The following is a 25,035-nucleotide window of genomic DNA, read 5'->3' on the forward strand; positions in this document are numbered from 1 at the left end:
TTAGGACGACTATGAGCTGGTGCCTGATGAGAAACGGAAAAGCAGAGGAGATCAGATTATTGGGAAGTTCCTGTCTAAACAGGTTTGTCAGTCTAAAGGAGGATTGGTGAATGTAGATGTACAGCTATTAGAGAAATATAACTTGTGTGTGGGTGCTTGTGTGTGCTCTTGCGTGTGTGTGTGTGTGTGTAGTCGTCCGAGTGTGTGGAGGCAGCAGAGAGCCTTGCTGAGCAGTGTAGAGAGAACCTGGAGCTCCACCCCTGCAAGGAGATCTTCAGTGACTGTCGGAAGTAAGGGAATCTTCCTTTGTTCACATTACTTCTCGTCAACTATGACATTATTAAGAAACAGCTTGTTCCTAGCTCATCCCTAACCTGGTCCCATACTCGTTATGCTGTATCCAAGTCTTCTATCAAGCTATACAATTTGCTGCTGGCATAACGCAGCTTCTAAAGAGGCTTTGTTTAACCCACTTGGTAACAGTGGAAGAATTGAGTGGTTGGAGTACCAGGTAGGGCCAGGTGCTCAGTGACCCCCCCCCCCCCCCCCCCCCCCACACACACACACACCCACACACACTTTTTTTGTTATTTGTTCACTCAGGTTCCCTTTATCTAATATTAGATCTTGGTTGAAGATCTGATAACATTCAGTATCAAAAATATACAAAAGTAGAGAAAATTAGGAAGGGGACAAATACTTTTTCATAGCACTGCATATGCAGTTGTGTAAGAGCCTGGGGACAAGGTAATGTTTGACAATGAAGAACCACAGAGAGGTTGGCTGAAGCACTGACACCCTGGAGGGACCCTGGAGCCCCTTGTTAACTGTAACTGCAGCTGTCTGTTGTCTCAGGGCTTTAACCAGTAACCTCTTGTTGTCTGTGCTCTCAGAGCTCTCCATCACTACCTGAGAGGAGCTCCCTTCTCGGACTACCAGAACAGCATGTACTTTGACCGTTTCCTACAGTGGAAGATGCTGGAGAGGTGAGTGCTACCTAAAAACTCCTACAAAATCAAATAAATGTCTGATGTTTTTAGAGATTATTTGAATGGTGTTCACTATCAGCCTGGTACTTTCTCCATAAAACAGTTGGCTAAAGCAGGATCAGCCTTGCACCCAGGCTAGTATTATTATGTTCCATGATGTACGGTGTAATATTGTTCAGCTGTACATTAATGGCTGATGTGTGTTTTCAGACAGCCAATAGCCAAGGATACGTTTCGACAGTACAGAGTACTGGGGAAGGGCGGATTCGGAGAGGTAAGGCAAATATTTCCTCTTAGAATTATTAGAAGATTGTGATTGTGAGATAAACTGGCCCATGGTATAATACTGTGTTCTATCAGGTGTGTGCGTGCCAGGTGCGAGCCACAGGGAAGATGTATGCCTGCAAGAAGTTAGAGAAGAAGAGGATTAAGAAGAGGAAAGGAGAGTCCATGGCCCTCAATGAGAAACAAATACTAGAGAAGGTCAACAGCAGATTTGTTGTGAGTCTCCTGTTATTTATTAGAATAAATGACCATACACAATACACACTTCTTTTACTTTATTCTCCCGCTCTCTCTCTGTGTCTCTCTGTCTGATTTCTAATCTCTGCCCCTGTGTCTTGGCCCCTCTCTCTAGGTGAGTTTAGCGTATGCCTATGAGACCAAAGATGCTCTGTGTCTGGTGTTGACCTTAATGAATGGAGGAGATCTGAAGTTCCACATCTACAGCATGGGGACTCCAGGCTTTGAGAAGGACAGGGTCCAGTTCTATGCTGCCCAGATCTGCTGCGGCCTGGACCACCTACACCAGGAATCCATCGTTTACAGGTGACAGCTTTTTATCATAGCACCTACACTCACAGAATAGAAGGTGCCTTTAAACACAGATCTAGTTTCAGATTGCAAGATATTTCAGATCAGTTGGGGGCAACCCATTTCTATCTACTTCCACCTATACCCTAATGAACTGTCTATTCTTCTGATTGTCATTCGCTATACCAATGTCTCCAGAGATCACGTGATATCAACACATGATGTATTGGGTTTAGTCCCAATGTCAAATGCACCAAACTAACTGTGGTTTTTGAACTTTTTCTCAGGGATTTAAAACCAGAGAATATTCTATTAGATGATAATGGTGAGTTAACCTTCTTCCTACTGTACAATAGCATACAGTAACTACTGGGATAATGTCTCAACTCAGAGAGGCTATCTGCTAAATATGACTGATCTTTGACCCCTGACCTCTTCCCCTATGCTGTAGGACACATCCGGATCTCAGATCTGGGCCTGGCCATCAAAGTGGCTGAAGGGGACCCCATACGAGGCAGAGTGGGAACAGTGGGTTACATGGGTGAGACACCTCCATATGCTATTACCAGCATTATAATACATTTATAATACATCTATAAAATCATTGAACAAAAACCTTACATTATAGTAATACATTATCAATTTAAACCTTTTACCATACAAAGAAGATATCATCAAACCTGCATGATGAGAACATGGCATTGGGACAATCTGGTGTTGTACTGTGCTATGTGTGTAGCTCCGGAGGTGATCAACAACGAGCGCTATGGGATGAGTCCAGACTGGTGGGGGCTGGGATGTCTCATCTACGAGATGACCGCTGGACGCTCACCCTTCCGCGCACGCAAAGAACGAGTGAAGCGGGAGGAGGTGGAGAAGAGGGTGCAAGAGGAAGAGGAGGAGTACAGCGACAAGTTTACAGAAGACACCAAAGCCATCTGTAGGGTGGTGAGAGTCCATTGATTGATTAATTGATAAGACTAAAGCCGTCAGGAACCTCAGACGGAGGCCTAGTTAGTGTGTCGTCAGGAACCTCAGACGGAGGCCTAGTTAGTGTGTCGTCAGGAACCTCAGACGGAGGCCTAGTTAGAGTGTCGTCAGGAACCTCAGACGGAGGCCTAGTTAGTGTGTCGTCAGGAACCTCAGACGGAGGCCTAGTTAGTGTGTCGTCGGGAACCTCAGACGGAGGCCTAGTTAGTGTGTCGTCAGGAACCTCAGACGGAGGCATAGTTAGTGTGTCGTCAGGAACCTCAGACGGAGGCCTAGTTAGTGTGTCGTCGGGAACCTCAGACGGAGGCCTAGTTAGTGTGTCGTCGGGAACCTCAGACGGAGGCCTAGTTAGTGTGTCGTCGGGAACCTCAGACGGAGGCCTAGTTAGTGTGTCGTCAGGAACCTCAGACGGAGGCCTAGTTAGTGTGTCGTCAGGAACCTCAGACGGGGGCCTAGTTAGTGTGTCGTCAGGAACCTCAGACGGAGGCCTAGTTAGTGTGTCGTCAGGAACCTCAGACGGAGGCCTAGTTAGTGTGTCGTCAGGAACCTCAGACTATATTGGGTAATCACCCTGAGTAGCCGATCTCATTATATTTTAAAATAAGCGACTGTACATTGCATCATCGTTTCTACTTGTCTCTCTCTCTCCAGCTGTTGACCAAAGATCCTAAGCAGAGACTGGGCTGTACAGCAGAGGGGTCAGCAGGGGTGAAGGCTCACTGTTTCTTCAGGAACATCAACTTTAAAAGGCTGGAGGCAGGCATCCAGGAGCCCTCCTTCGTACCGGACGTAAGTAGAAGAGGAAGAGGAGGATTGTATCTCTGGTCTTGCTTCAGCAGTAGAAACACAAGACCAGGAAGTGTTCAATATATAACCAACCAACTGTTTCAATCAGTTACATTCATGACTGGATGAATATGTGAATTGGAACAGGGTTGATTACCTCTACTTCCACCTCCCTCCTTTCTCCCTTTCTCCCTCTCTTCCTCCATTCCTCTCTTCTCTCTATCAGCCCCGGGCGGTGTACTGTAAGGATGTGTTGGACATTGAGCAGTTCTCTACAGTCAAGGGAGTAAATCTGGACCAAACCGACAACGACTTCTACTTCAAATTCTCTACAGGCTGCGTGTCCATCCCATGGCAACACGAGGTGGGTGAACTGAGACGTCTGTCCCTCTCCTCTGGTTTCTTCTCAGAGGTAGTCTGCAACGTAACCTGAAAGACTGAATTATTGGTGGTTTTGACAGTCAGTGGCAGTCATACACTGTCCTTATACCAACTCTAATATACTGAACCGCTCTCCCCTCTCGTTCTCTCTCCCTCTGTATAGATGATAGATACAGAGTGTTTCAGTGATCTGAACGTGTTTGGGCCCCAGGGGACCAGACCCCCAGATCTGGACTGGAACACCCCCCCCGAGCCTCCCCGACGCAGCCTGCTGGACAGGATCTTCAGGAGACATGTGAGGGCACACACACAGGATCGGTACATACTTACACACATATACCAGTACTCTCAGTCTCACACTGTTCCCACTGCAGTTACATCCACACACACTGTTCCCACTGCACAGTTACATCCACACACACTGTTCCCACTGCACAGTTACTCTCTCTCGCTCCCCCCCTCTCTCTCACTACCCCCCGTCTCTCTCGCTCCCCCTCTCTCGCTCCACCTCTCTCGCTCCACCTCTCTCTCACTCTCTCGCTCCCCCTCTCTCTCTCGCTCTCTCGCTCTCTCGCTCCCTCTCTCTCTTTCTCACTCCCCCTCTCTCTCTCGCTCCCCCCTCTCTTTCTCACTCCCCCTCTCTCTCTCTCGCTCCCCCTCTCTCTTTTTCACTCCCCCTCTCTCTCTCTCACTCCCCCTCTCTCTCTCGCTCCCCCTCTCTCTCGCTCCCCCTCTCTCTCGCTCCCCCTCTCTCTTTCGCTATAAATATGGGTTGTATTTACAATGGCGTTTGTTCTTCACTGGTTGCTTTTTTCATGTGGCAACAGGTCACAAATCTTGCTGCTGTGATGGCACACTGTGGTATTTCACCCAGTAGATATGGGAGTTTATCAAAATTTGATTTTTTTTTTAATTCTTTGTGGATCTGTGTAATCTGAGGGAAATATGAGTCTCTAGTAGGGTCATACATTTGGCAGGAGATTAGGAAGTGCAGCTCAGTTCCCACCTTATTTTGTAGGCAGTGTGCACATAGACTGTCTTCTCTTGAGAGCCAGGTCTGCCTACGGCGGCCGTTTTCAATAGCAAGGTTATGCTCACTGAGTCTGTACATAGTCAAAGCTTTCCTTAATTTTGTGTCAGTCACAGTGGTCAGGAATTCTGCCACTATGTACTCTCTGTTTAGGGTCAAATAGCATTCTAGTTTGCTCAGTTTTTTTTGTTAATTACTTGACACATTGGAAAGAATTATCTTTTTGTTTTCTCATGATTTGGTTGGGTCTAATTGTGTTGATGTCCTGGGGCTCTGTGGGGTCTGTTTGTGTTTGTGAACAGAGCCCCAGGACCAACATGCTTAAGGGACTCTTCTCCAGGTTCATCTCTCTGTAGGTGATGGCTTTGTTATGGAAGGTTTGGGAATCGCTTCCTTTTAGGAGGTTGTAGAATTTAACGTCCCTTTTCTGGATTTTGATAATTAGTGGGTATCAGCCTAATTCTGTTCTGCATGCATTATTTGGTGTTTTATGTTGTACACAGAGGATATTTTTTGCAGATTTCTGCATGCAGTTGTTTTGGTGTTGTCCCATTTTGTGAATTCTTGGTTGGTTGTATAACTGATTCAAGTATTTTTAGACAGATTCTAATTGGTGTGTCAAATTTTATGTTCCTTTTGATGGCGTAGAAGGCCCTTGTCTCTCTCTCCCTCCAGCACCCCGAGGTGTCCATTGCCAACAGCCGCTTGTCTTCCTGCAGTGTGAACTCGGTGGACTCCATGTCAAACTCTGCCCCCTAGTGGCCAGGGCCCTGTGTGGCGCCACACACAGACAGAGGAGGAGCCTGTAGGATCTCCTCCCTGCTGGTTGGTTTACACCCGGCCTGACCAGCTGTCAGTCATCCGGAGGCACCCCTCCCACGCCCACGGTCAGCCTAGGGGAAATGCTGACCATGACCCGGGGCCTGAGAGACCGACCCATGGGAAATGACTAGAGGGACGTTCTATGATGCAAAGACGTTTTGAGAACGATGCTCAGACATCTCACTTACCCTCATGATTGCTGGAGTAGAGAAGAGCCACTGAGGTTGTTGATGAATAAGAAAAAAAGGATCTAATTCAGGGGATCCACTGTCTAAGAAAGACCACCACAGGGAATACAAGATGGGGTCTTTGTTGAAATGTTGTAGCTTTTTTTATTCCTTGCATAAATACTAATTCACACTCAAATGCACTCTGTATTTGTTCATCTATTTCTCTCTCTATCTTCCTTCCTTCCTTCCTCCCTCTCTCTCTCTCTCTCTCTCTCACTCCTTTCTTTCCCATTTCTTTCCCACTACTCTAATCACTTATAAACATGCATGCAACCAACAACATCCCCAACCTCAAGAAACAATGTGCATATTGCCTTGTATACCCTCAGGCCAAAGACATAGTTCAGTTGTGTGCCTGTCATTGTTGCCATATTGATTTTGGAGGAGGAAGGAGGATGGCTTGGTCTTTATTCAATCACTAATTGAATCTGCAGCTATGTTACACCTAAGTAACAATCAAACAAGTGTGTTTTCACACCATGAACAAGTGTGTTTTCACACCATGAACAAGTGTGTGAAACCAGACAGGTGTAGTATCCTCACACCTGCATAGCCCTCATGCTAATATCCCACCACAGGCATCCTGTTGACCTTGAGCAAAATGAGGTGTCTTTTCAAACCAGTAGTGAACCATTTATACACCAATTAAGATGTTTTAACAGTAAATATGTTGTTTTACCGCTGACATTAAAGAAATATTACTGTGATATAACCTTTGTCATATACAATGAGCTGGTGCTGTTTTCTGTTTGTGTTGCCATCATGACCATGGGTGTATCTCAATCGTTTCAATGGAGGCATTTCTCTCATCTCCTTTCCTTCGTCTGCACTGAGGCCTATGCCTACAGGGAATAAGCTTTAACCAGTCCAGTTCAGATAAAGGAAAGGAGACAAAGAGAGGACGCCATGTTAAACTAGTGAGATGCCTTGGCTCTGGTAGTGTCCTTGGTGAAGGGACCACACTAAGGCAATCCTTCCAACACGCCCAAACAAAAGGGAAGAACAGCTTTGGTTTTAGAATTTGATATATGTTAATTTTACTGGACAATAAATAGTTAATTGCATTAAACAAGTGTCCTAACACATTATTCCGAAATAATTTCACAAATTTAGAATCAGAAGTGCCTCCTTGTTAGCCTGTTCTCCCAGACGACGCGCACAGAAATGTTTAACAAGTTTTTTAGTCTCGTGATCTGTTCCTTTATGATTCACCCACACACGGGGGTGGCAGATAGCCAAACGGTTAGAGCGTTGGGCCAGTAACTGAAAGGTCGCTAGCCTTTTTTGTCCCTGGCCATGACCCCACTCTCTGAGGGTGTCTCAGGGGGAGTTGGGATATGCAACAAAAACACATTTCCAATTCACACATGCGTATTAATATATGTGTGAAATAGGACAAATATAAGCTCTTCAATATTATTATTGTTATTATTATTACACACACACTGTACTTGGCTAGTGGTGGAGGGTAGGAAGTGAGGAGAGGGAGGATAAGAAGGAAGTAAAAGGAGGATTGAAAAGAAAGTGGGATGATCTCCTGCTATTGTTGTACATTAGAGTGCTGAGTGTAGACTTTTTAAAGCCAAACCAACTGTGTCCTGCAGTTCCTAATAAATCAGCCAAACCAACTGTGTCCTGCAGTTCCTAATAAATCAGCCAAACCAACTGTGTCCTGCAGTTCCTAATAAATCAGCCAAACCAACTGTGTCCTGCAGTTCCTAATAAATCAGCCAAACCAACTGTGTCCTGCAGTTCCTAATAAATCAGCCAAACCAACTGTGTCCTGCAGTTCCTAATAAATCAGCCAAACCAACTGTGTCCTGCAGTTCCTAATAAATCAGCCAAACCAACTGTGTCCTGCAGTTCCTAATAAATCAGCTCCGTGCTGTCGTGAGCACCTCTCTACCATTTGTGTCTGTCTGTCTGTCTGTCTGTGTCACGTTCCTGACCTATTTCTGTTAGTTTGTTGTATGTGTTAGTTGGTCAGGATGTGAGTTTGGGTGGGCATTCTATGTTGTCTGTTTCTATGTTGGTTTAAGGGTTGCCTGGTATGGCTCTCAATTAGAGGCAGGTGTTTGGCGTTCCTCTAATTGAGAGTCATATTTAGGTAGGTTGTTTCACAGTGTTCGTTGTGGGTGGTTGTCTCCTGTGTCAGTGTTTGTCGCACCATACGGGACTGTTCGGTTTGTTTTGTACATCGTCGATCAGCGATTGATTTGATTTGATTTGGATCGTCTCTAACCAGTCAGAGTATCAAAGCCAATGACACATTTTCAAACGGCCGCTTTACCCACGTGTATTCTGGCTCCGGCCCAACCCATCGTTCTGGACCCGGAGAAGATACTTAGTGCAGTGGGCCTGAGAACTGGACGTTATCTGACATAATGTTTATTGGAGCCTGGAGACATGCTCAGCGTGCCCGAGAGGTATCCTTGACCACAGTGTTGTTAGAATGGTGGGATGATGTGCGTGTTTATCTCCTCGGTGACAGCATCATGGCCTTGTTCTGAGCTTATATAGAGAAACATACGGCAACTCCCACAGACAGAAACTAAACTCCCCTCGACAACCCAATCATGCTGGTCCTCTCTGTTTTTATTATTCTCTATTTTTCTCTTTAAAACACCTAGAACAAAAACCACAATCTACACAGGTCTTCTGTGTTATATATTTTATATTTTAGCATTCTCCATTTCACTCAGAAACAAAACTACACAAATTTGACAGAAAATGTTGCCTGCAACTTTCAAACTGTGCGCTGGCATCTCCTACTGACATATGAGGAACATGACAGGTTAGTGAATGAGTATGTGAATGACTGCTAGTGTTACACGGTCCAGTGGCCCTGTGTTCATAGTGTGTTCTAAAACTGTATTTTCTGTTGTTGTTTTACAAAGAATGTATGGAATGATTTGGTATAACAATAATAGACGTTTAGCTGGTACTACAGCTGTCTTCTCTTTCTCCTATTCTCCATGTCCCAGGTTTGAGGAAGAATGCAATGGTGGCCATTCACCATGAGTTGAACATGCCAGCAGGCCCTGACCCTTGCAACTGGATCAGCCATGTCCGCCGCAGGAGCTCACAATCCAGTCAGTCCTCACCGTCCACTCACTCAAAACACACTTCTTACCTGGTTTTCTTTCTCTCATTCACATATACCCTAATAGGGTCTCTGGTCCACCCAAATGGAATGTTTTTTTGTAGTCTAACTCTAGTGATAAGGTTATTTCTCTGTGTTGCTGTGCTCCAGGCTCGCGGATCAAGGAGGAGCAGGGCTTTAATGAGGCAGAGGTGTCGTACGTGAAGCAGGGGGAGGAGGCGCTGCAGAAGTCTATCAGCATCCTCAGCGATCAGGACGGATGGACCACTGAGATCACTGCTGTAAGTATAGAGATTGCGTACGCAAAGACAGCTGGCACACTGACTCCCTTCTTCACCTTTTTATTGTAGCAATTACAGACCTACAGTATATATCTTTTTTGAACTTCAATAGCAAGGTTGTTGTTTAAATTCTTGCAAATGTCAGATCTCTGAGTTGTAATTCTATGGTCCCATGATCCCAGGCAAATGGAGACAAGGTGCTGAGTAAGGTGTTACCTGATGTGGGGAAGGTGTTTAAGCTGGAGGTGCTGACTAGAAGTCGTCTCATACTTTGGGTTGTTTTGTTCAATGTAAGACTCCAAATGTGCATTCTCTCATTGAAGAAATGAATATACTGAACAAAAATAGAAACGCAACGAGTTACAGTAGAAGGAAATCAGTCAATTGAAATAAATTCATTAGGTCCCAATCGATGGATTTCACATGTCTGGGAATACAAATATGCTTCTGTTGGTCACAGATACTTTAAAAAAGTAGGGTCGTGGATCAAAAAAACAGTCAGTATCTGGTGTGACCACCATTTACCTCATTCAGTGCGACACATCTGCTTCGCATAGAATTGATCAGGCTGTTGATTGTGGCCTGTGGAATGTTATCTCACTCTTCTTCAATGGCTGTGCAAAGTTAATGGATATTGTCAGGAACTGGAACATGCTGTCTTACATGTCGATCCAGAGCATCCCAAACATGCTCAATGGGTGACAAGTCTGTGGGACATTTTCAGCTTCCAGGAATTGTGTATAGATCGTTGCGACATGGGGCTGTGCATTATCATGCTGAAACATGAGGCGATGGCGGCGGATGAATGGCACGACAATGGGCTTCAAGATCTCACGGTATCTCTGTGCATTCAAATTGCCATCAATAAAATACAATCGTGTTCATTGTCCGTAGCTTATGTCTGCCCACACCATAATCCCACCGCCACCATTGGGCACTCTGTTCACAACGTTGACATCAGCACAGCGCTCACCCACACAACGCCATACACGTGGTCTACGGTTGTGAGGCCGGTTGAACCTATTGCCAAATTCTCCAAAACGATGTGTGAGGCGGCTTATGGTAGCGAAAATTAACATGAAATTATCTGGCAACAGCTCTGGTGGACATTCCTGCAGTCAACATGCCAATTGCACGCTTCCTCAAAACTTGAGACATCTGTGGCATTTTGTTGTGTGACAAACTGCACATTTTAGAGTGGCCTTTTATTGTCACAAGCACCTGTATAATGACCATGCTGTTTACTGTCAGTAATAGTGTCCATGATTGAGTCTTTGAATGAAGAGATTGAGATAAAACTGTCCAGTTTGAGTGTTTGTTGCAGCTCGTACCAGTCGCTAGCTGCAGCGAACTGAAAAGACGAGCGCCCTAGGGATGTGTGTGATTTGGGGACCTTTAACAGAATGTGACTGGCAGAACAGGTGGAGGATGAGAGCTGCAGTAGATCTCTCAGATAGGGGAGTGAGGGTTTTATAAATAAGCATCAACCCGTGGGTCTTGTGACGGGTATACAGAGGTGACCAGTTTACAGAGGAGTATAGAGTGCAGTGATGTGTCCTATAAGGAGGATTGGTGGCAAATCTGATGGCCGAATGGTAAAGAACATCTAGCCGTTCGAGAGCACCCTTACCTGCCGATCTATAAATTATGTCTCTGTAATCTAGCATGGGTAGGATGGTCATCTGAATCAGGGTTAGTTTGGCAGCTGGGGTGAAAAAGGAGTGATTACGATAGAGGAAACCAAGTCTCGATTTAACTTTAGCCTGCTGCTTTGATATGTGCTGAGAGAAGGACAGTGTACTGTCTAGCCATACTCCCAAGTACTTGTATGAGGTGACTACCTCAAGCTCAAAACCCTCAGAGGTAGTAATCACACCTGTGGGGAGAGGGGCATTCTTCTTACGAAACCACATGACCTTTGTTGTTGGATTAAGAAGGCTTTGTTGTAGAGCATTTAACACAAAATCCGGGGAGGGGCCAGCTGAGTATAAGACTGTATCATCTGCATATAAATGGATGAGAGAGCTTCCTACTGCCTGAGCTATGTTGTTGATGTAAATTGAGAAGATCGTGGGGTCTAGGATTGAGCCTTGGGGTACTCCCTTGGTGACAGGCAGTGGCTGAGACAGCAGGTTTTCTGACTTTATACACTGCACTCTTTGAGAGCGGGAGTTAGCAAACCAGGCCAAAGACCCCTCAGAGACACCAATACTCCTTAGCTGGCCCACAAGAATGGAATGGTCTACCATATCAAAAGCTTTGTCCAAGTCAATAAAAATATAAGCACACCTTTGCTTATAATCAAGGGCAATGGTGACATCATTGAGGACCTTTAAGTTTGCAATGACACATCCATAACCTGAACGGAAACCAGAGAGAATACTATAGACATCAAGAAAGCCAGTCAGTTGATTACTTACAAATTTTTCCAACACTTTTGATAAACAGGGCAAAATAGAAATAGGCCTATAACAGTTATGATCAGCTTGATCTCCCCCTTTAAATTAAAGATGAACCGTGGCTGCCTTCCAAGCAATGGGAACCTCCCCATAAAGGAGAGACAGGTTAAACAGGTCGGAGATAGGCTTGGAGATGATAGGGGCAGCAACCTTAAAGAAGAAAGGGTCTAAACCATCTGACCCAGATGTATTTTAGGGTCAAGTTTCAGGAGCTCCTTTAGCACCTCGGACTTAGTGACTGCCTGCAGGGAGAAACTTTGTAGCGGGGCAGGGGGAAAAGAGGGAGAAGCATCGGGGATAGTCGGATTAGAAGGGGTGGGAGATGAGGAAATGTTGGAATGGCAAGAAGGTATGGCTGAGTCAAATAGGAATCCTGACTTAATGAAGTGGTGATTAAAGAGCTCAGCCATGTGCTTCTTGTCAGTAACAACCACATCATCAACTTTAAGGGACATGGGCAGCTGTTAGGAGGAGGGTTTATTCTCCAGGTCTTTAACCGTTTTCCAGAACTTCTTGGGGTTAGACCCATAGAGAGAACTGCTCCTTAAAGTAACTAACCTTCGCCTTCCGGATAGACTGAGTGCACTTATTTCTCATTTTCCTGAACGAGAGCCAGTCAGCCTGAGTATGAGTGTGCCGAGCCTTTCACCAAATGCAATTCTTGAGGTGGAGTAACTCTGCCAGATCACGGTCGAACCATGGGCTGAACCTGTTTTTAATCCTAATTTTCTTTATGGGGGCGTGTTTGTTAACAATACCACTGAAAATATTTAAAAAAGAAGGTCCAAGAATCAGGATCAAGCTGATTGTAGACCATTTTACAGAGCACAGCTCATGAAGGAAGGCTTGCACATTAAAGTTTTTTGCAAGCGTCTATGACAAATCAGGACTGGTCGTTTCACTGAGCAGCCATTACGAGCACAGGCTGTAAAACAGTGATCACTAAAATCATTACAGAAAATACCAGGCAGATACCTATCAGGATTATTTGTGAGGAGAACATCAAGAAGAGTAGCCTTTTCTGGGTGTTTGGAGTCATACTTTGTGGGATTGGTAATAATCTGGGAAAGATTTAGGGAGTCCCATTGCTTTAGGACTTGGTCAGATGGTTTAAGCATGTCTCAGTTTAGGTCACCTAGCAGGACAAATTCAGACTTCGTGTAAGGGGCCAGGAGAGAGCTTGGGGCAGGTAGGGTACAGGCCGGTGCTGATGGAGGACGATAGCACCCAGCAACAGTCAACAAAGAGCTATTTGAAAGTTTAATACTTAAAACGAGCAAATCAAATTGTTTGTGGACAGACTTAGTGGAGACAGCCGAGCACTGAAGGTGGTCCTTGGTAAAGATGCCACTCCACCACCTTTGGAAGATCTGTCTTGCCGAAAAAGGTTATAACCAGAAAGGTTAACATCAGTATTCAAAACACTCTTCCTTAACCACGTCTCAGTAATGACCAACACATCCGGATTGGAGCTGTGAACCCGCACTTTCAATTGATCAATTTTATGTAATAAGCTTCTGGTGTTAACGTGCAGAAAACCCAGGTTTTTACGAGAGCAGAACTCAGTGAAGCAGATATCAGAGCACAAGTCATAATTGGGGCTACAACAGTAGATGGGCCAGGGTGTACATGCACATTTCCAGATATCATCAACAGTAATACAATCAAGGCATGGCATAAGACAGGGAGAGCGCTGCAGTGCTGATTTTTGACATCTGACTATGCTTCAGATTGCAACAAGATCATAACAGGGATGTCACTAACAGGGATATTTACTTTTTATTTATTTAACCTTTATTTAAGTAGGCAAGTAAACACATTTTTGCACAACATTTGAGAGAAATTAGCTTTTTGTGTGTATGGAACATTTCTGGGATTGTTTTATTTCAGCTCATGAAACCAACACTTTACATGTTGTGTTTCTATATTTTTGTACAGTGTAGGTTTTTGACTCTCTTCCTCCGCCCTTAGATTTTCCAGAAGATAGGTCAGGAGACCATGGTGACCTACGAGGTGTCTGGACCCACGACTGGTAACATGGTGGGGCCGAGGGACTTCGTTAGTGTTCGCTGTGCCAAGCGCCGGGTGTCCACGTGCTTCCTGGCTGGCATGTCTACTCAGCACCCCACCATGCCCGAACAGAGGGCCGTTGTCAGGTAGGCTTGTTCATTTACTCAAGCGATGGACAGAAAGATGGATGGATGGCTATAAATCCCTAACAATACATCATAGAAAAATAATATTTGTAATATTATGTTGGACTTCAACATACACTAACACTGATATTCTACACCGTATTGTTGACTTTGTCAGGGCGGAGAACGGACCAACGTATAGTGATGCGGCCCAGTGCCGATGATCTAAACAAGACCAAGTTCACCTGGTTATTAAGCATAGATTTAAAGGTAAGAAGGCCATTATCAAATCAAATTTATTTTATATAGTCCTTCTTACATCAGCTGATATCTCAAAGTGCTGTACAGAAACCCAGCCTAAACCCCAAACAGCAAGCAATGCAGGTGTGGAAGCACGGTGGCTAGGAAAAACTCCCTAGAAAAGGCCAGAACCTAGGAAGAAACCTAGAGAGGAACCAGGCTATGAGGGGTGGCCAGTCCTCTTCTGGCTGTGTCGGGTGGAAATTTTAACAGAACATGGCCAAGATGTTCAAATGTTCATAAATGACCAGCATGGTCAAATAATAATAATCACAGTAGTTGTCAAGGGTGCAGCAAGTCAGCACCTTAGGAATAAATGCCAGTTTGCTTTTCATAGCCGATCATTAAGAGTATCTCTACCACTCCTGCTGTCTCTAGAGAGTTGAAAACAGCAGGTCTGGGACAGGTAGCACGTCCGGTGAACAGGTCAGTGTTCCATAGCCGCAGGCAGAACAGTTGAAACTGGAGCAGCAGCACGGCCAGGTGGACTGGGGACAGCAAGGAGTCATCATGCCAGGTAGTCCTGAGGCATGGTCCTAGTGCTCAGGTCCTCCTCCGAGAGGGAAAGAAAGAGAGAATTAGAGAGAGCATACTTAAATTCACACAAACTGACCCTAGCCCCCCGACACATAAACTACTGCAGCATAAATACTGGAGGCTGAGACAGGAGGGCTCAGGAGACACTGTGGCCCCATCCGATGATACCCCCGGACAGGGCCAAACAGGAAGGATATAACCCCACCCACTTTGCCAAAGCACAGCCCCCACACCACTAGAGGGATCTCTTCAACCACCAACTTACCATCCTGAGACAAGGCCGAGTATAGCCCACCAAGATCTCCGCCACGGCACAACCCAAGGGGGGGCGCCAAACCAAACAGGAAGATCACGTCAGTGACTCAACCCAGTCAAGTGACGCACCCCTCCTAGGGACGGCATGAAAGAGCACCAGTAAGCCAGTGACTCAGCCCCCGTAATAGGGTTAGAGGCAGAGAATCCCAGTGGAGAGAGGGGAACCGGCCATACAGAGACAGCAAGGGCGGTTTGTTGCTCCAGAGCCTTTCCGTTCACCTTCACACTCCTGGGCCAGAATACACTCAATCATATGACCCACGGAAGAGATGAGTCTTCAATAAAGACTTAAAGGTTGAGACCGAGTCTGTGTCTCGCACATGGGTAGGCAGACCATTCCATAAAAATGGAGATCTATAGGAGAAAGTCCTGCCTCCAGCTGTTTGCTTAGATATTCTAGGAACAATAAGGAGGCCTGCGTCTTTTGACCATAGCGTACGTGTAGGTATGTACGGCAGGACCAAATCGGAAAGAGAGGTAGGAGCAAGCCCATGTAATGCTTTGTAGGTTAGCAGTAAAACCTTGAAATTAGCCCTTGCCTTAACAGGAAGCCAGTGTAGGGAGGCTGGCACTGGAGTAATATGATCAAACTTTTGGGTTCTAGTCAGGATTCTAGCAGCCGTATTTAGCACTAACTGAAGTTTATTTTGTGCTTTATCCGGGTAGCTGGAAAGTAGAGCATTGCAGTAGTCTAACCTAGAAGTAACAAAAGCATGGATTAATTTTTCTGCATCACAGAAAGTTTCTGATTTTTGCAATGTTACGTAGATGGAAAAAAAGCTGTCCTTGAAACAGTCTTGGTATGTTCGTCAAGAGAGATCAGGGTCCAGAGTAACGCCGAGGTCCTTCACAATTTTATTTGAGACGACTGTACAACCATCAAGACTAATTGTCAGATTTAACAGAAGATCTCTTTGTTTCTTGGGACCTAGAACAAGCATCTCTGTTTTGTCCGAGTTTAAACGTAGAAAGTTTTCAGCCATCCACTTCCTTATGTCTGAAACACAGGCTTCTAGCGAGGGCAATTTTGGGGCTTCACCATGTTTCATTGAAATGTACAGCTGTGTGTCATCCGCATAGCAGTGAAAGTTAACATTATGTTTTCGAATGAAATCCCCAAGAGGTATGCATCTCATCACTATGGCTAGACAGATACAACTGTAACTATATTGTTTGGCTTTCAGCCTCTGCTAGAAGCATTTTCATCAAATCCTTTCTGGAACTTATTGCCTCATAGATACTGTTTGTCCTTTTATCATAGTCACTGACTAACTTTGATGGTTGAAGGTTATGGGTGATAATGGTTGTATTGACAACCCTGAGCCCTAGATTCAGTCAGTTCAGCGTTAGCCTGCGATAACCTGTACCTGCATAGCAGATCATTGTTTTTATTTAGGTGATATGTCGGAGGTGTAACTGTGTTATCGGTGAGTGGATGATGTGGTCATTGGCCCGAAGACACACCCGTTCCACTTGTGCTAGAAGTTGAAAATGAATAAGTGTAGGCTATATAGAAATAATGAAACTCAAATGACATGTAATCAGTTACTCCTCAACCCTGCCTATGGCAATGTCCGCGATAGGTATAACGCTGGAAGCCGCTTGTGAATTCCACTTCTGACACCGTCATAACAACAGCTATGTGGGAGTCTGGTAGCGCGAATCTGATTGAATCTAGCCCTTAGATACTGTTTTTCATTGTGTTTCTCCCTGTTTCACCCTGTCTCTCTCCCTGTTTCACCCTGTCTCTCTCCCTGTTTCACCCTGTCTCTCTCCCTGTTTCACCCTGTCTCTCTCCCTGTTTCAACCTGTCTCTCTCCCTGTTTCACCCTGTCTCTCTCCCTGTTTCACCCTGTCTCTCTCCCTGTTTCACCCTGTCTCTCTCCCTGTTTCACCCTGTCTCTCTCCCTGTTTCACCCTGTCTCTCTCCCTGTTTCACCCTGTCTCTCTCCCTGTTTCACCCTGTCTCTTTCCCTCACAGGGTTGGATCCCAAAGACCATCATAAACAAAGTGCTCTCTCAGACACAAGTGGATTTTGCCAACCACCTGAGGCAGAGGATGGCCAGCAACATTGATTCCATGGAGATTGTGTCAGCCTGCTGACACACCATCTGTTGTGCCCTCTGACCTTTCGAATGGCGTGCACACCAATGGCAGGCCACCAAATGGACAGCTCCGCCCAGTCCTTAGGACAGAATTGGAGTACAATTGAGTGAAGCCTTGTTCTTCTGAACCCTGGCTCCATTAACAGTCTAAAGTGGCTCTCTCCCCATGTCCTTCTCTTCATACCAATCTCAAAGAACTGGTCTATATCCTCACCTAACCTGTTCACACACAAATCCAGATGAAGAGGAGAGACTAGGGAAGGACACTTAAGAGTAGATGTGCCTATTTTACACAGCACACACCCTCTTCTCAAAACATACACACATTCCCCTTTACCACGGAGTCTGTGATCCAAATAACCTGTTATCTAGCCTAAGCACACATTGTTATTGTACCTTCAATGTGAAGTGTTATTTAAACATTATATTTATTGTAAAACAATGTCATTGCATTACACTGGGTTAGGATGACTGCCAAGTGAATAAATTATTCCAACATCATTAAAATGTACAAGGATTTTTCTTGTACTATTATTTAAAGACATCTTGACGATTGTAACATGTCTCACTTGACAAAATGTGGAAAAGCACTTACCAATCAAAACACTGCAGTACTGTGAGCCTGGGCCTGGGCCTTCAGTACATTCCCTGGGATCAACTTACCAATCAAAACACTGCAGTACTGTGAGCCTGGGCCTGGGCCTTCAGTACATTCCCTGGGATCAACTTACCAATCAAAACACTGCAGTACTGTGAGCCTGGGCCTGGGACTTCAGTACATTCCCTGGGATCAACTTACCAATCAAAACACTGCAGTACTGTGAGCCTGGGCCTGGGCCTTCAGTACATTCCCTGGGATCAAGTCAACAGCACAACTAAAGCCAAAGGGGAAGTCTGCCCTCTGTTAATGTCAACTTTGTAAAATCTTCCCATGATGTACAGACGTGGTTCTCAATCCTGGTCCTGGGGACCCAAAGGGCTGCATATTTTAGTTTCTTCCTTAGCTCTCCACACCTGATTCAAATCCTCAAAGCTTAAAGCATTGATGATGAGTTGATGATTTGAATCAGGTGTGTAGTGCTAGGGCAAAAACTAAAATGTGCACCCCTTTGGGTCCCCAGGACCAGGATTCAGAACCACTGATGTATAGTTTTAATTGTTCCACCAAGTTCTGTAACTTTCTAGGATATGGTTACTTCACTCTGAGGGAAAAGGGCTTTCGGGGAGAAAAAGGGGCAGTGGGTTTGTCAGAGAGACAGGTTTTCCTTGAATACAAGTTAGTGGCCGTGTTCGAGAGGATCAAACCTGAAATGTATCATGGGTAAATTGTGAGTGACTGACTGATCTACACATAATAATGAGTAGTTATTTATGTTGCAAGGTTCTTTGTAGTTCAGCCAGTAGGCAGTTGCCTGCACTGTCTGCTGCAATGTCAAACGCTCCCAGCATCTTCTAAGATTAGCCTACAGATGCAGTCTTTTTAATTGCACTCTTCAAAGCGTAGCACAGCATGCTGCACAGCACAGCATGCCTCACTTGCAAATCTATGAAAGGCAGACACAAAATAATTTCATTTGGATGGAGAAATATGTTTTTTTTATCGGTAAAGGATGTTTTCTGAACTAGAGTAACAGCTAACATTGAAGTAATGAGCCAAATCTAACATGAAAATTACAGAGCAGTGCATGATTGTCATAGCTAACATTGGGATATTCTTAGCAGCTGTTTAAACTGTAAACACTTCTCAGGCAATTAAACTCATAGCAGAAATGTTGGCTGTTGCATACACAGATTATTTGAGGATTGTGAATAGTTAAATTAAGAGGTCTGGTTTCTGTTTTGTAAAATGAATGTATTGGAACCATGTTTAGAGGCATAATAACCGACGTTTGCATGAAATCCTTCACAGTTGAGTACAAGCAGATGTGGACAATAGTCTTCAAGCCACTCCAAGGCCTTGGTCTATACCAGAGCTCTCCAACCCTGTTCCTGTTGGACTGAAAACTTCCTAGGTTTTCAGTCCAACCCTAATCTAGTGCACCTGATTCTAATAAATAGCTGGTTGATAAGATGAATCAGCTAAGTCAAATCACATTTTATTGGTCGCGTACACATATTTTGCAGATGTTATCGCAGGTGCAGCGAAATGCTGATTATTCCCAGCCACGTCCTCAGAGCATGCGCAGACCAGCTGGCTGGTGTGTTTACGGACATATTCAATCAATCCTTATCCCAGTCTGCTGTTCCCACATGCTTCAAGAGGGCCACCATTGTTCCTGTTCCCAAGAAAGCTAAGGTAACTGAGCTAAACGACTACCGCCCCGTAGCACTCACTTCCGTCATCATGAAGTGCTTTGAGAGACTAGTCAAGGACCTTATCACCTCCACCCTACCTGACACACTAGACCCACTCCAGGGAAGGCCCTTGGAGTGTGGTGTCAGGAAAATAACCTCACACTCAACGTCAACAAAACAAAGGAGATGATTGTGGACTTCAGGAAACAGCATAGGGAGCATCCCCCTATCCACATCGACGGGACAGTAGTGGAGAGGGTAGTAAGTTTTAAGTTCCTCGGTGTACACATCATGGACAAACTGAATTGGTCCACCCACACAGACAACGTTGTGAAGAAGGTGCAGCAGCGCCTCTTCAACCTCAGGAGGCTGAAGAAATTCGGCCCTTCACCAAAAGTACTCACAAACTTCTACAGATGCACAATCGAGAGCATCCTGTCGGGCTGTATCACCGCCTGGTAGGGCAACTGCTCTGCCCACAACCGTAAGGCTCTCCAGAGGGTAGTGTGGTCTGCACAACGCATCACCGGGGGCAAACTACCTGCCCTCCAGGACACCTACACCACCCGATGTCACAAGAAGGCCATAAAGATCATCAAGGGCAACAACCACCCGAGCCACTGCCTGTTCACCCCGCTATCATCCAGAAGGCGAGGTCAGTACAGGTGCATCAAAGCAGGGACCGAGAGACTGAAAAACAGCTTCTATCTCAAGGCCATCAGACTGTTAAACAGCCACCACTAACATTTAGTGGCCGCTGCCAACATACTGACTCAACTCCAGCCACTTTAATAATGGGAATTGATGGAAATGTATGTAAAAATGTATCACTAGCCACTTTAAACAATGCCACTTAATATAATGTTTACATACCCTACATTACTCATCTCATATGTATATGTATATACTGTACTCTATATCATCTACTGCATCTTGCCATCTTTATGTAATACATGTATCACTGAGCTAAAGGGTAGAGCTGCCGCTTCCCAACTTATTGTGGGAAGCTTGTGGAAGGCCACCCAAAACATTTGACCCAAGTTAAACAATTTAAAGGCAATGCTACCAAATACTAATTGAGTGTATGTAAAATTCTGACCCGCGGGGAATGTGATGAAAGAAATAAAAGCTGAAATACATCATTCTCTCTACTATTATTCTGGCATTTCACATTCTTAAAATAAAGTGGTGACTGACATAAGACAAATACTTTTTACTAGGATAAAATGTCAGGAATTGTGAAAAACTGAGATTAAATGTATTTGGCTAAGGTGTATGTAAACTTCCGACTTCAACTGTAGTTGTTGTGGAATTGTTAGATTATTTCTTGATATTGCTGCACTGTCGGAACTAGAAGTATTTCGATACACTCGCAATAACATCTGCTAACCATGTGTATGTGACCAATACAATTTGATTTTAACCTAACAAAATGTGGAAATAGTCAAGGGGGCTGAATACTTTCCAAATGCACTGTATATACACTGAGCACACAAAACATTAAGAACACCTGCTCTTTCCATGATATAGACTGACCAGGTGAAAGCAATGATCCCTTATTAATGATACTTGTTGAATCCACTTCAATCAGTGTAGATGAAGGTGACAAGACAGGTTAAAGAAGGATTTTTAAGCAGTGAGACATGGACTGTGTATGTCTGCCATTCAGAGGGTGGATGAGTAAGACAAAATATTTAAGTGCCTTTAAACAGGTTATGGTAGTAGGTGCCAGGCGCACCGGTTTGAGTGTGTCAAGAACTGCAACACTGCTTGGTTTTTAATGCTGAACAGTTTCCCGTGTGTATCAAGAATGGTCCACCAACCAAAGGATTCAACATGCGCCAGCATCTCTGTGGAACACTTTGATACTTTGTAGAATGAACAACGAATTGAGCCTGTTCTGAGGGCAAAAGAGGGTGGCACCACTCAATACTGTAAAGTGTCAATGTTCTGTGCACTTCATGTATATGTGTATATAATGGTGTGAAATAGACAGTATATGTACAGCAGTAGTTATGTAGGATGAGCCTTGACTAGAATACAGTATATACATATGAAGTCGGTAAAACAGTATGCAAACATTATTAAAGTGACCAGTTTTCAATGACTATGTACATAGGGCAGCAGTCTCTACGGTGCGGGGTTGAGTACTGGGTGGAAGCCGGCTAGTAACAGTGACTAAGGTTCAGGGCAGGGTACTGAGTGGAGGCCAGCTAGTGGTGACTATTTAACAGTCTGATGGTCTGGAGATAGTAGAAGCTGTTTTTCAGTCTCTCGTTCCCAGGTTTGATGCAGTTGTACTGTCTCCGCCTTCTAGATGGTAGCGGGGTTTAACAGGCTGTGACTCAGTTGGCTGAGGTTGTTGATGTTCTTCTTGGCCTTCCTGTGACAACGGGTGGTGTAGATGTCCTGGAAGGCAGGCAGTGTGCCCCTGGCGATGCGTTGGGCTGACCGCATCACCCTCTGGAGAGCCCTGTGGTTGCGATTTCCATATTGCCATACCAGGTGATGATACTGCCCGACAGGAAGCTGTCAATGGTGCATCTGTAGAAGTTTGTGAGGGTCTTCTTCACCACACTGTCTGTGTGAATGGACCATTTTAGGTTGTCCGTGATGTGCATACCGAGGAACTTGAAGCTTTTCACCCTCTCCACTGCGGCCCCGTCGATGTGGATGGGCGCTCTCTGCTGTCTCCTGAAGTCCATGATCAGATCCTTCATTTTGTTGACATTGAGGGAGAGGTTGTTTTCCTGTCACCACTCCTCCAGGTCCCTCACCACCTCCCTGTAGGCTCTCGTCATTGTTGGTAATCACTGTTGTGTCATCAGCAAACTTAATGATGGTGTTGGAGACGTAAGTGGCCACAGAGTCATGGGTGAACAGAAAGTACAGGAGGGTCTGAGCACGCACCCTTGTGGGGCCCCCGTGTTGAGGATCAGCATGGCGGAGGTGTTGTTGCCTACCTTCACCACCTGGGGTTGGCCCTTCAAGAAGTCCAGGGCGGGGTTCAGACCCAGGGCCCCGGGTTTAGTGATGAGCTTGGAGGGCACTATGGTATTGAAGTCTGAGCTGTAGTAGATGAACAGCATTCTTACATAGGTATTCCTTTTGTCCAGATGAGATAGGGCAGTGCGATGGCAATTGCGTCATCCTTGGATCTGTTGGGGCGGTATGCAAATTGTAGTGGGTCTAGGGTGTCGGGTAAGGTGGAGGTGATACGATCCTTAATTAGACTCTTAAAGCACTTCACAATGACAGAAGTGAGTGCTACGGGGCGACAGTCATTTAGTTCAGTTACCTTCGCTTTCTTGGGTACAGGAACAATAGTCAGCATCTTGAAGCAAGTGGGAACAACAGACTGGGATAGGGAGAGATTGAATATGTCTGTAAACACTCCAGCCAGCTGGTCTGCATATACTCTGAGGACTCGCCTTGGGATGCTGTCTGGGCCGGCAGCCTTGCGAGGGTTAAGACGCTTAAATGTTTTACTCATGTTGGCAACAGAGAATGAGAGCTCACAGTCCTTGTGAGCGGTGGTGGCCGGTGTTGATGGCTCTGTGTTTTCCTTCAAAGCGGGCGAATAAGGTGTTTGGCTATTCTGGGAGCGAGGCATCGGTGTCCGCAGCGTCGCTGGCTTTCCCTTTATAATCCGTCATTGTCTGGAGTCCCTGCCACATACGTCTCATGTCTGAGCTGTTAAATTGCGACTCCACTTTGTTCCTGTACTGTCGTTTGTAGGTTTTCGCTCCAACTCAAATCTAGCGCTCCCGCTTCTAATAGTTAGCTGGTTGATAAGATGAATCAGGTTAGTTCAAAGGAAATCAAATCAAATGTTATTGGTTGTGGACACATATTTTGTTGATGTTATCACAGTTGCAGCGAAATGCTTATGTTTCTAGCTCCAGCGGTGCAGTAACAGCTAACAATACAACTGGGATTGTAGTGAAAACCTACAGGAGGGTAGCTCTCCAGGAACAGGGTTGGACAGCCCTGGTACTGTTCACATGATACATGGGAAGAGAATAAAAAACAAAAAACAACAATCTGACTATCAAGTACACTCCATGACAAAGATGACAACCATGGTTCAATTCCCTCTTCTGAAAAAGCCTTTTCAATGTCCTCAATTGTAACGTAGCTCCCATGCCTCAGTCTGTTTCTCTGTGGCCGCCTGGCCGGCTAACCCTGATGCTGGATGGGATGGAGAGCACCAGTCTAACTACCTAGTGTACGTCACTCCAGCCCACCCATGTTCTACCACAATGATGTCAAAGGTTTACATAGCTGGCATGCCAGGCGGGATCTGGTCAGAGAGATGTTATTTCTCAGAGTACATGTCCACGCTGAGCCCTGTGAGCTGACCACACAGCCACGGACAGTCAGTCACCAGGAATAGCTGCTTTCCTACCAGTGTTTGCCCTTCGCCATTGGATAACTGTTAACACATTGGTGAACTATCGTAAAAGTTTTGGCGAAATGTTGAAATATATTCAATTTGAGGTATTTCTACCCCTTAATATGTATTTAAAAGCAGAACAGCATGTGAATGTGCTAAGTTAGTCAAATAATACAATGTCACCTGGTCCAAGTGTTGGACAGTTTTGTGATTTTCCTTTAACGTTATGATTGGGTGGGGTTAACCTGACTCTAGGGGCGTGTTCCTCTGGCTAGGCTCTACTGACGCCTGCCAGATCTTACCACGCCTGAATAGGTATTTTACTTATCAGCTAACCACATAATTTGTCAAAGCAATCTGTCAGTCGATGACGTGGCACGCAATCATTGGTTGATGCATGCAACATCTGAGCAGGAGAACGCAACCTAGATCTGTGACAATGTGAAATGGTCCATTTTTATTGTCATTTTTTATTACTGGCCAATCCACCACCCCCCCTTTTCGGAGGACAAACGTTTATTTGTTAAAAATACATTTTTGTTACAAATACATGTTTTACATACATGGTACTTTTATACGTAATATTCCATAACATATTTGTATTTTATATACACATTTGGATTCATAGGATTTAAAAAAAAACATTTGGATACATAGTGCTCAGACATGTCCAGTACACAGAATATATATTATTTTCAGTCACAACTACTACAGATTAAATCTACTCCTCAATTGCTCTCATCCCTTCCCACCTATCTCCATAGACCACCCTCTCTTGATTTCCTTGATTCATATATTGTTTAACTGTGCTGTGATGTCAAACATAGATTCTGAATCTTTCTAATCGCATATCATCAACAGATTGTAAGTATAATTGTTTTGCTAAGTGTATTATTATGTTGTTGATTGATTGACTATGGCTTTACAGATCGCCCAACAGTGCTATTTGTAGGGTTAATTCATTTTAAATGCCAGATGTTTTTGAGGGGTTTGAAGGATGGATGATATGAAATGAAGGTCACTTCATTTTGACCTGTAGACCTTCAGTAGGTCTACCATACAGCATC

At 44.9% G+C, this 25,035-nt stretch overlaps 1 protein-coding gene and 1 pseudogene across 4 annotated transcripts in view; both read left to right on the forward strand.

Moving 5' to 3' along the window:
* Positions 1-9,359, forward strand: part of LOC129826734 (G protein-coupled receptor kinase 5-like) — a 55,928-nt gene extending 46,569 nt beyond the window's left edge. Inside the window, exons 4-17 of one of the 4 annotated variants that reach the window (XM_055887761.1) lie at positions 5-82; positions 193-290; positions 894-986; positions 1,200-1,263; positions 1,350-1,490; positions 1,627-1,817; positions 2,090-2,127; positions 2,254-2,343; positions 2,542-2,750; positions 3,444-3,581; positions 3,805-3,942; positions 4,123-4,254; positions 5,292-5,341; positions 5,665-7,113. In XM_055887761.1, the coding sequence (XP_055743736.1) occupies positions 5-82; positions 193-290; positions 894-986; positions 1,200-1,263; positions 1,350-1,490; positions 1,627-1,817; positions 2,090-2,127; positions 2,254-2,343; positions 2,542-2,750; positions 3,444-3,581; positions 3,805-3,942; positions 4,123-4,254; positions 5,292-5,341; positions 5,665-5,713 (1,509 nt within the window). In that variant the 3' untranslated portion in view covers positions 5,714-7,113. Of the gene's footprint in view, positions 1-4; positions 83-192; positions 291-893; positions 987-1,199; positions 1,264-1,349; positions 1,491-1,626; positions 1,818-2,089; positions 2,128-2,253; positions 2,344-2,541; positions 2,751-3,443; positions 3,582-3,804; positions 3,943-4,122; positions 4,278-5,291; positions 5,342-5,664; positions 7,114-9,025 lie in introns of those variants that run through there. The other 3 variants (XM_055887765.1, XM_055887764.1, XM_055887762.1) reach the window with 3 other exon arrangements.
* Positions 9,043-18,218, forward strand: LOC129825785 (steroidogenic acute regulatory protein, mitochondrial-like; annotated as a pseudogene).
* The last annotated feature ends 6,817 nt before the right edge of the window (positions 18,219-25,035 follow it).

The sequence above is a fragment of the Salvelinus fontinalis genome, chromosome 28, assembly GCF_029448725.1.
Source record: "Salvelinus fontinalis isolate EN_2023a chromosome 28, ASM2944872v1, whole genome shotgun sequence".
Classification (NCBI taxonomy): domain Eukaryota; kingdom Metazoa; phylum Chordata; class Actinopteri; order Salmoniformes; family Salmonidae; genus Salvelinus; species Salvelinus fontinalis.